At 39.5% G+C, this 11,037-nt stretch overlaps 1 protein-coding gene across 2 annotated transcripts in view; it reads right to left on the bottom strand.

Moving 5' to 3' along the window:
- The window catches only part of LOC146629262 (electrogenic sodium bicarbonate cotransporter 1-like), a 35,073-nt gene continuing 24,036 nt past the window's right edge, over positions 1 to 11,037 (bottom strand). Inside the window, exons 13-26 of one of the 2 annotated variants that reach the window (XM_085359959.1) lie at positions 10,408 to 10,541; positions 9,241 to 9,503; positions 8,491 to 8,543; positions 8,149 to 8,334; positions 7,588 to 7,701; positions 6,986 to 7,147; positions 6,109 to 6,287; positions 5,141 to 5,213; positions 4,344 to 4,412; positions 2,151 to 2,324; positions 1,891 to 2,055; positions 1,668 to 1,764; positions 1,301 to 1,374; positions 1,123 to 1,181 (exon numbers count right to left, since the gene is read on the bottom strand). In XM_085359959.1, the coding sequence (XP_085216085.1) occupies positions 1,331 to 1,374; positions 1,668 to 1,764; positions 1,891 to 2,055; positions 2,151 to 2,324; positions 4,344 to 4,412; positions 5,141 to 5,213; positions 6,109 to 6,287; positions 6,986 to 7,147; positions 7,588 to 7,701; positions 8,149 to 8,334; positions 8,491 to 8,543; positions 9,241 to 9,503; positions 10,408 to 10,541 (1,713 nt within the window). In that variant the 3' untranslated portion in view covers positions 1,123 to 1,181; positions 1,301 to 1,330. Of the gene's footprint in view, positions 1,182 to 1,300; positions 1,375 to 1,667; positions 1,765 to 1,890; positions 2,056 to 2,150; positions 2,325 to 4,343; positions 4,413 to 5,140; positions 5,214 to 6,108; positions 6,288 to 6,985; positions 7,148 to 7,587; positions 7,702 to 8,148; positions 8,335 to 8,490; positions 8,544 to 9,240; positions 9,504 to 10,407; positions 10,542 to 11,037 lie in introns of both variants that reach the window. The other variant, XM_085359960.1, reaches the window with a different exon arrangement.

Raw genomic sequence — 11,037 nt, 5'->3', positions numbered from 1 at the left:
AAATCATTGCAGTTTGCACATAGTATTTAAATGTTTTGCCAAAACAAAATGTATCTTAAACGATTCAGAGATCCTAGTGCCAGTTCGTCTGATTTTTAGGGTTTTTTTTTAGTATTTGATCACAAATCAATGCACAGCAGATATATTAATATATCACGCCTGGCACCTAAGGTAAATAAGAGGTAGTGCTACATACAGGTATAGTACATGGATAAATCCCCACAATGGGGACGACACAGCTGAGTGGATACAGATCAAAGAAACTTCAAATTTCCACAAAAGGTTAAATGGCTAAGTTGTATTTAATATTCAACCAGCAACCTTTATGAGTTTAAATATAATAAATAAAGAAAAAAGGGGAGCAACAATCAAGATTAGGAAACAAATATGGTAGTTCCAGTCTGCGTGTTGATGAACCATTTACTTCTTGCCACATTCAAGCATGTTGCATTATTCTTCTGGGTGTGTTTATGAACACGCATCTTTAGATGGATGCTTCACATCAAGTTCCTTGTGTAAGTGTGCATAGATTAGTCTTTTGTTCACTAAAGGAGGACTCTGAATCCTCTGTGCAGTACCTCCACCGTGTTTGAATCTCAAGGTTCAAAGAGCTATGCCTTAATAACCTTAAAAAAATAACTACTAAACACAGTACTTAGGAAGAGAGGCTGGTTATGTGGGATATTATTAAAAAGAATAAGTGAAAGTGGTGTGCGTGTTATGAAGCTCAAAATTGGATCTCTGGGTCTATTTGATGATTACCACAACTCTAGCCTGATTCTTGTTCGGTTATTAACATACAAATTGGGAAGATTAGGAAAAAACTGTGTGACCTTGTGAAGTCCTTTTGTCTCCTGCAGTAAAATGATACAAATGGTCTTGTGTCAGCACTTATTAAAATTCAGTACCACCAAAGTTCTTCAATGACAAATACTTTTCCAGCTAATCGGATTCAAATCCTCGCACGTGGCATATTAAAAAACACTGTTATGAGGCAGTATTACAGTACAAAAAGAAAAAAGAAAAACTAAAAACAAAAGAGAGAATGTGTGGTTTCTGTGTAGTGCTGGTTTTTTCACAGGACACTTTCGGACCCTTTCTTGCAGACGAAACAGCTGTCCACAGAGTCCCGGCCTATTCGAATCTGAGGTGAACCTTTTTTGTATGAACCGCTGTCGAGACTGAAAGAGGCAAAAATGTTACGCCTCAGGAAAAACTTAAAAATCACATGGTGTGTAATATTTGTGCATTTTGCCTTTTGAATGTACAAATATTCAAATGACAGCAGGTTGTCACTTACTTATCCACAGACGGAGAGAAAAAGTAGTGCTCAGCACGATGTATGGGGGTGAAGGAAAGTCGACGATGGAGGTCCTGGCGGGGGAAAAAAATATGACACAAAAACTTTTTATAACATCAATCAATCATGAATTTCAAGTAGTAGTGGGGGGAAAGAAAAGCAAGCACAGCAAAGCTGCTTTTAGTGTTAAAAGCCCAAATGGGCTGCTCAGAGAAGCATTAGAAACAGACAGAAAGCATGCTGATCTTTAAAGATGTTAAATGTCATATGAGTGAAATGCAAGAGGGCTAGCATTACAAGAAAAGGAAGCCTTTAGTTGGAGCGGCCCTTTGAAGCTAAAGCAAAGCAAATCCTGACTAGTACTCACTATCCAAAGATTTATCTCCCAACATGGGCTCCTGTTCCATCATATCCATAGAGATTTTTATACTGGGGACATTATTTGCATGGTAGGGGAAGTCAGACTGTGGGAGGAGGGAATGAAAACATTAACACTCATGGATTACTTTGATGTGGGGAACTGGACAATAACCGTTTAATGAAACTGTATCATGCCTTTCTTTTTTGAATGCATATGGACATTTACTTACAAATTCAATTTCACTGTCAATGCTTCCCTTCTTCTTGTTTTTCTTTTTCTTCTCATCTTCTTTCTTCTTCTTGTCTTTCTCTGGGATGACATCATCCAGGTAGCTGAGGTCATGCTGGGAGAACACGTAGTCCATTCCTTTGCGAACAGCAACCAATGCCAAAACCTTACAAAGAGAGGAAAAGTTTGAATCAATTAAATTTTTAGGGCAAAATACAGAGCTCTGTGCACTTGTGACTGGTCACATCAGCCTTGCCTCACCATGACAGGGAAAATGATGGCAGCGACAGTAGACTTGAGGATCCACAGGAAGGCCAGGCACAGGGCCTGGATGAAAGTAAAGAGGTGGATGCGTCTCTGGGGAACGTGCCGCAGGTAGATCAGGTCCGGCTGGTGCTTGGCAGGCATGAGGAGCAGCTGCAAACGATCCATGAACTGGATCAAAGAAACAGATAAAAAGTTCAGTAGGTTAAGAATCGGACACGCTGCAGTTAGAACCTGGAAAACAATTCAGAGATTTTATACTCCTGTATGACTTTTCCTTTTCCAATTTTGGTTGATACTCTGAGACAGCAGTGCTACGCAGTCAGTTTTTTCCTATTAAAATATCCAATAATGTACCAAAGTATAATGTAATCCAATTATTGATAAATTACCTCCGCCAAGGAGGTTATGTTTTTGGAAACGCTTTCATCCATTCCATCTGTAAACTCAATAGCTCAGAAAATCCTGAATGAATTTCCATCAAACTTTGTAGAGATGTAGATTAGACTCATGTTAAGAATCTGTGAAAGTTTGATTTACATCACCAACGTCTTCAAGGTCAACTTAATAATTTATGGGTTGAAAAATGACAAAAGGCAACTATGATTCTTACAAGCGTGGTGTTTGTTGTCAACATATAAAAAGTATCATAACAATATTTAAAATATCCGGTCACACTTCCCTCTGACCTCTCCTTCATGGTCTATAGATTGAGCTGAAGGTCATAGTGGTAATATTGATGATTGAGAGAGCTATTTAAAACTGTGTTTCTCACTTGTATGGTTTATACTGTAACAGTGAGGACTCTAAATATCACATTACTTTGGGTGTATGACCTCTCCCTCAAGGTCAAATCAAGGAAAACCTTCATAAAATGTATTTTATCTTTGGAACTATGCTTACATCATTTACAACATCGGGGAACATTTGATACTGGTATATGGAGATTCTTAATCTCACATTATATTTTCCCGTATACTCTCATATACTATTTATACTATTACATTACACTGTCAAGAGCTGCCTAGTTAGTCAGAAATATATGCTCTTATAATATTAAGCTCAAGTTATTCATCTCCACTTATTTACAAATCAATATTGATTTTACATTGATTACACATGTAGGAGTAGGTAAAGTAAACATCCGTCACGTTATCCTAAAGTAAATACTACCCAGAGAGTGAGCTACTTCGGCAGAGGTTTGCACTCTCAGAGTTATCCATCCATCCATTCATTCACTTCCGCTTATCCTTTTCAGGGTCGCGGGGGTCACTGGAGCCTATCCCAGCTGTCATAGGGCAAGAGGCAGGGTACACCCTGGACAGGTTGCCAGTCTTGCCAGGGCTAACACACAGAGACAGACAACCATTCACACTCACATTCACTCCCGAATTCATACCTATGGGCAATTTGGATTAATCAATTAACCTATCCCCACAAGCTGCATGTCTTTGGACGGTGGGAGGAAGCCGGAGTACCTGGAGGGAACCCACGCAAACACGGGGAGAACATGCAAACTCCACACAGAAAGACCCCGGCCTGATGGTGGAATTGAACTCAGGACCTTCTTGCTGTGCGGCAACAGTGCTAACCACCGTGCTGGCATCTCTCAGAGTGGTTCTTTTTAAAAATATTATTGGTATTAAGGACAAAATAAAATAAGATAAAATACTTTAATTACCACCTTTTAAGCCTATTAAACAAACTCTTTTTATTAATAAATAATTATATTGTTTCTTTTCAAAGTTGCAAACCTAAAGGAATTATTTATTTTGGATTGAAGAATTCAAATGATATGAAATATTTTGAAAATTAGGATTTCTTTTCTAATGACAAATTAGAAAGATTTTTAATATAAAAAATTACTGCAAAAATAAAATAAAATTGTTTCACATTTTTACAATAAGAATAATAAGTAAATGACACAATTAATACATCAGCAGAATACATTATTTGCATAGTTAGTGTGGACGCTAGCTAGAAAAATAATGTATTAATTTGAGTCTTTTGAGAGTCTGTTCATTGTGTTTTATTTGTTCTTTGTGCTCTGGTTTAAGTGTTATTACTTCTTTTCTTAATAAAACACAAAAAGAAATTCATCATATTTTAATTATTACGTGTGCTATGTGTTGTTCAAAGCAACCCACCCAACACAGGTTAGTAGGTAGTGAACAGGGCAAAGTGACTCACCTGGACACCATTGAGCGATGCCACACCCATGTAGAGGAACACACCATAGAGCACTGGCATGGGAATGAACTGAAGAACACAGAACACAGTAAAAAAAAAAGATATTAATGTTACACGTGTGACTGTGACTTAAAAAAAAGAGGAAACAGAAACACGCGTGTCAAAGCTACCCTCTCAGAAGAAACATGACTTCCTTTGGCTCACACTGCTTAGTTAAAAATAGTCCACAAGAAGCTTTTCTAAGAATGTTCTTTTTACTGAGCTACCAGTGTGACCGGGCTTTTAGCTTGCACAGGACTGAGAAGTACCTGCTCCTAGATCAGCGTAAAAAAAAGATTAAGTAATATAAAAAATATAAAATATATGAAAAGAAATTACTAAAATGAGGCAACTTAGAGCAAAAATTTAGAAATTTATGAAAAAATTTTATTTTATGCCACTATAATACAGTTCATGCAAAAACAAAATGCTATTTCTGAGAATCAGAAACACAGTATAGAAAATACCCTCAAGGGGGCGTACCAGCTCAAAAAAAATCACCTCTCAGAGTCTTCACAACTCATGGGCAGCTCAACAAAGAAATGGAAATTTGAGAAGCCGAGGTGCTGCAACTGGAGCTTAAGCCCTGATGCACATTCTTATTTCACAACATATTACTTCAGCTATAGAAGCTCCTAATCGGATGAATAAAAGACTTGAAATTATTTTACATTTCAGAGGGAAGACAGGAGTTTGTCCTAAAACGGGCGGACAGTAATCCATAATTCCACAGAAGAATTAAGAAGTTGGAGCACTACCTTGAGGATAGGAGCCATGAAGACAGAGAGTCCCGTCAGGATGAACACGAAGATACCAGTGACTCGCTGTTCCCTGAGTTAGAGGGGGAAACGTCACACAAATTAATCAGCAGATTTGATTCAGAGAAGTTAAAACTTTTGTTGTTTTTTTTAGTATGTTTATTATTCCCCTAGGCAAAATTCACAAAAGACAGCATGGCATCTACATCATACACACACCTTTTTGATCATCCATGTGCTGGAATTTCATGTCTAATGGTTGCATATGCAAAAGTTACAGTTCGTAAAAACAATGAGCATGATGAATCTAAACGGCTCACGCTCCAATCAGTTAACCACATGGAGGAAATCCCTGTCATCAACTATACAAATCCACGATGATACAGTCTTTGCAGACTTGGTAACAAAAAATAAACTTTTTCCTGACCTCCACCTCGCTGACAAGTTTGTTTTGTTTTCATTTTTTTAATGAAGTCATTCTCCCTAAAGAACTGCAGGAGTATTTATATCTGTGTGTACACACAGAGAGCTCTGTGTAGATTTACCCCTTTCTGTCATTTTCCAAGACTGTTTTCTCTCTTTTGTTCCTTCCTGACTGTCTAATTCATGATTAATTGAATCTTTCCATTTCCTCCCCTCCTCCTGTTGTTGCTGGAGAGTAATTGCCTTTTTGGATAAAATGATTTTTCCTTTTCTAAAGAAAGGACTGTGCACGCAGCAGGTATTTTTCACAGTGTGTGCGTATGAGTTACTGCACACAGCATTATGCAAACCACCTGAGTGATTTCTTTTTTCTTCTTTTTTTTTAATCACTTCAATCTAAAATGAATGCAATTAACTAGCTAGTACAATCAAATACTGACAGTGCTCTGGGAAAACTGAGACACCTTTGTTCGAGACCACCATGCCAGAATGAATTTAATTGTTAAGTGACGTCAACACAGCGTCCAGCAGCTGCTTTAACTCACCTGACACCCAGGAATTTAGGCTGCTCTCCGGGAGCAGAAGTCTCAGTCTCCATTTTCAGAGAGTCGATGTGGGCGATGGAAATGACAGTGGCAGCCACATACCATGGCAGGCCCATGAAAGAGCAGATCACTATCAGGATGGCCACCCAGAACAGGTCCAAGTGATAACCTGCCCCTTTCTAACAGGAGACAAAAAAAATTATATAACAAGTGGTTCCCACACTCCAGATATTAAACAAATCATGTGCTGCTGCAATAGTGTGATCAGAGCACACCGAGCGTCACATATTAATAATATATCAGGAAGTCTGGGAATATATGTATACAATTAGACAAACATAATGCAGTGCAAATGACTACAAATGACTGTTTAATCCAGAAACAGATAAGGAATAAAATGTATTTCATTGCATGTCGTTCCTGGTACTGCAGGTAAGATCCATTTCTAGACTCTTTTATCACTGCTGCTCTGTGGCTTTTTGTTCAGTCCAGTCTTAGTTTACTGTTGGAGTCTTCTTATTGTTGTTTATACTTTGATTTTGGCTTCCTGTGTCAATTTTTAACTAGTCTTTTATGTACCATTCATTGGATTTTCATGGCCAACATTTTTGTCTTATATCCCTTCATCTTCCTGACTTTGTGTATTCTTCTGATCTTTAGAAACTTGTACTGAAAAGAAATTCACTGACAAGTTCTTGTTGTCATTTCATGAAACTTGGCTTTATCTATTGATGCTTTGGCTGTCCTGCACTTTGGTTTTAAATGTGCTACAGAAATAAAAATTTACATACTTAGTTTGGATTCGTTTTGGTTCTTTTTTATTACTGAACGTATTCAATCATTTCACTCTTCTTAAGCCTTCAGATGGTGCACCAACCTTAAGTTTGTGCTCTTTCCTGTTGACAATTACAGCGGTGATCTGTTGGTCCATGAATATCAGAATGGTGACAACCACAGCAGGAAGTGCAGCTGCTAGGTACACCCACCAAGGGTTTCCTCCAAAAGGAGGAACAAACCAGCCCCTCAGTGGACTTGTGGGCTATGGGAAAGAAAAAAAAAAGAAAAAAAGACTGTTAAAAACACTGGAGACAGACTATCCAAGCCCCGATATCATCTCAAAAAGATTACAGATCTGAAATTACCGGTGCATTGTTACATGACAGAAAAACAGTGAATTAAGACTCCGTGAACAAACAAAGGTAGGTCTGTTCTTGCAATTTAAAGTTGCAACTCGAAGAGCTAGTTTATGTTCTCACATCCCCTATAATCAAGCTCTGTGTCCTCCTGGGTGTGCTACAAAGAAAAGCATTATGCTTGGATTTGGAAGAATTACACAGGCTTTCTTGCCGAAACATCATTCATTATAGATGTAGTCGGAGGAAAGAGCACCACTGAAAGACAATTCAGTCAATGATTTCAAAACGTCACGATGAAATGAGGACTTTCTAGTACACTGGCAAACTTCCGGGAGATGCCTACCTTGAATTCACTTGGCACTAAGAGCTTTGGAGTCTCCACACCAACTAAGGCATCCACACCGCAGAAGAGAAGGATGGCCAAGATGATCGCAAAGTCACTGATGAGCTTCCTCACCTAGAAAGGAGGACACGTTTAAGGAGGGTTTGACAGTGTCTTTGAGTTTGTGGGGCTGGAAGTTTTGAAGAAAAGTGTGCCGACCCTTTTCTTTGTGTGCTGAAAAAAAAAATGCAGGCAAGCTAACACAGCTTGACAGACAATTGCACACTCCCACGTCCAATTAACTTAACAAGCACGGCTTTAGACTTTAGGGAATAAACCGGAGCACCTGGAGAAACCCACACAGGCAGAGGGAGAATGTGCAAACTCCACAAAGAAAGACTTCCATGCAAACCAAGATGCAAAAAAAAAGACTTCTTCGAATCAATAATTTTAAGTAAAATGCAACTGAAACATATAAAAATGTGGTCACATATTAAGTAATCGGGAAATCTGGGAAAATATGCACCACAACGCTGGCTACAACTCATCTAGATGTGGAAAAACGATGTGACTGTCACTCACTCGGGTGGGGAAGAAGCGGCTCGTCTTGAACTTCTTCAGAGACATGGAGCAGGTGTAGGTCCCAAGGAACAAAATGAAAGACATCAGGGTGATGTCAGGTATGTAGCCACAGCTTTCTCCAACTAACTGTCCTCCATACTTCATACACTGCTTCTTGGTCAGAGATGCCAAGGTAGCATTTACCGGCTGGAATGAAAAAAGGCAGAAACAGAAAAAACAAAACAGTTATCAGTTTCAACCCCCCCAAAAAAATGCCTGAAGAGAAAAAAGAAAAAAAAAAAAAACAGCCTTTGAAGCAGTGAATTCTGACTCATTGTTACTGAACACAAGGGCACTACATACCAGATCAGTACTGTTTGTCAGGGCAGATAGATCAAAGAGTTCTGACGAGTTGCCTAGTGAAGAAACAACATAATATCTTATCACTAAAACAAGAAAACGTCTTCTAATAAATGCATTTGCCATTTTAAATCCGTGTCAAAGAATATTGGCAAGTCACGCGACACAAAAACAGTGTCTCAGCAGTGCTGAGAAAGCGATATCTACACGGTCACACATTCTGCTATCATTTGTCATTTTCACTGAAAAAACAAAAAAATAAATAAATAAACTTAAATCTAAATTAAAAGACAAATTAATCCAACACAAAAACCATATATGACTATTCAACTTTCAGCATCACATGGTATCATCATTCCTGAAACTCTAAGACAACATCAGGCCTGGGGGAGCAAAATTGGCACAGTAAAGACTCAAGTACAGGAGGGGAATAAGTTTTTTTTACTTTTAACTCTAAAGACCTCACCCCTCATTCATTCATATTGCATCAAAGTAATAGGTAAGCAAATAAATAACAGAAACCTTTGTTTTTTTACTACTATATTTAAAAATCCTTTTAGATAAAAGTGGGCTGTATGTGGCCCACGATGTGCAGTGAGTAACCCCTGCTTTAAAAGAAGCCCAAAATTCAGGCAAAAGATGGTTTAGAACAGAGTGGAGGTATACCACTGCTAATGTTGAAGGTAAAACTCTTCCTATTACTCTGGTAGCTTCTCTCTATCTGAAGCAGCAGCAATAGTAAAGACTACGCACCAGGCATGCAGCGGCAGTCGTACTGAGTGACAAGGTTGGGATCATAATCAGTGTTGATCGGGTGGTAGTGGGCCAGCTTTATCATCTTCTTGAAAGCATCGTAGATGAAAATGAAGCTGATGAGCGCCGAAAAGCCTTCCTCTGTGAAACGTGTGAAATACTGCACCAGGAAGCTGGCGTCTGTGGCGACCAGCACCAGACAGAACATGGCCGACCACAGTCCGATCCACAGCCGGAATTCAAGGTAGTCGAAGCCGTTGTCTCTGAGGGAGAGGATACATTTCACACAGAGTGAGCAAGGGAACTCTTACATCTCAATATTTTATTTTACAATCCACCCAAGAATTCCCGGCACTTTCAGAAAATACAAGGCGCTCAGAGGTATATAAATATTGCTCTGGGGTCCTCCAAGGGAAAACGGCAGCAGGTTTTTCTCTTTATTGCAGCTGTAGGATAACATGCATCCACAACAGCTGTAGTGAGCAGCTGCCACTGACTCGGCAACAGTTGACTCGAAGCACGAAAACATTGAGAGGGCACAGGCGCCACAACACTCTTCAGTCACAGCGTAAAATTAAATGAGAGTGAATTATTAATAATGGAACATATGCAGCGTGGTGTTTTTGGTAACGCTAGAAGACTCCTTTGGGGGTAAGAGAGGCAGTGTAGTTGGAAGGAAGTGAGAGTAGGCAGTATTTAATTCCCTTGAACTGAGGTGAAATGACATTTTATCCCCACAATAACGTTTACCTAAAATTTAGGCACTGCTATCACACCATTATGGCGTGTCCTTGCTGCTCTCGTCTTCCACATAGTCGGGACAGGAAGCAGAAGGCAAAACAGGTGAAAGCTCATAAACACAACCAGGTGACAATCATTTATTACCAGTAAGTGCAAAAAATAAATAAATAAAAAGTTCCAGTGAAGCAACCTTTGACCCAAAGTCACCAGCCTACTACTAAATGTGAGTAATCTCCCTGAATTCTTCGTGCTTATATTTTTAACTTCTCTTGTAGTGGTCACAACGATCTTTATAAAACACACGCATCTGTCCTTTGGGGAGAGACTGTAATCTACAAATATCTGAAACAGTCTACTGCTGCTGTTTTTGACCTCTGTTTAACCCTTGTGTACAGCTGAGTGACTTTTTAGCCATGAAATACTCACTTGCTGAAACTAAAGAGGAGCCTTTCAAAGACTAGCACCGGTCCGGTGCTGCTGAGAATAGTCAGGGGCTGACCAGCCAGCAGACAGAACACTGCTCCCGTCAGTGCTGTTCCGAGGAAGCTTTCCAGCACTCCCTACGACACAGTACATGCAGGGGGGGGGAGAATGAAAACTTTACATACAACACTTCTCACAATATTCTGCATCCTTTCTCATTTTATTCCCCATTAATTATTGCGTAATTCCTACTTACTCACGCAGGAATAGTGTTTTCCCCATTCTCAGCTGCAGTTCTGGTCAATCAGGACAGGCCTGTTTAGTTTCCCTTCACGTTGGTTTTTGTTTTTTTCTTAACACTTTATTTTTTTAAAGCAACTTGCACTGGATGAAAAGCTAATAATGACAATGCTGTAGCAGTGAGCATACATGGGGAAAGATCCAGCAAGGGCAGGGAATCCCTCTGTTGAGTGGGAAGGTGTAGCGACGCAGGAGTATTGAGAACCCACTATTGGTAAGGGAGGGGCGGGTGGAGGAGTCATTAGAAACACAGCCGTGACGAGGCTACTGTGGCTGATTAATCTGGATCTGTAGTTATTTACAGCCCGGGCAAATCTCCTGAGGCTGGTGCTC

The sequence above is a fragment of the Diplotaxodon limnothrissa genome, linkage group LG7 (assembly GCF_057381915.1).
Source record: "Diplotaxodon limnothrissa isolate DT_005_m linkage group LG7, D_limnothrissa_male_GT1.1, whole genome shotgun sequence".
In the NCBI taxonomy this organism is placed as follows: Eukaryota; Metazoa; Chordata; class Actinopteri; order Cichliformes; family Cichlidae; genus Diplotaxodon; species Diplotaxodon limnothrissa.
The sequence above is the reverse complement of the archived record's forward strand: the minus strand, read 5'-3'. Positions and strand labels throughout refer to the sequence as shown.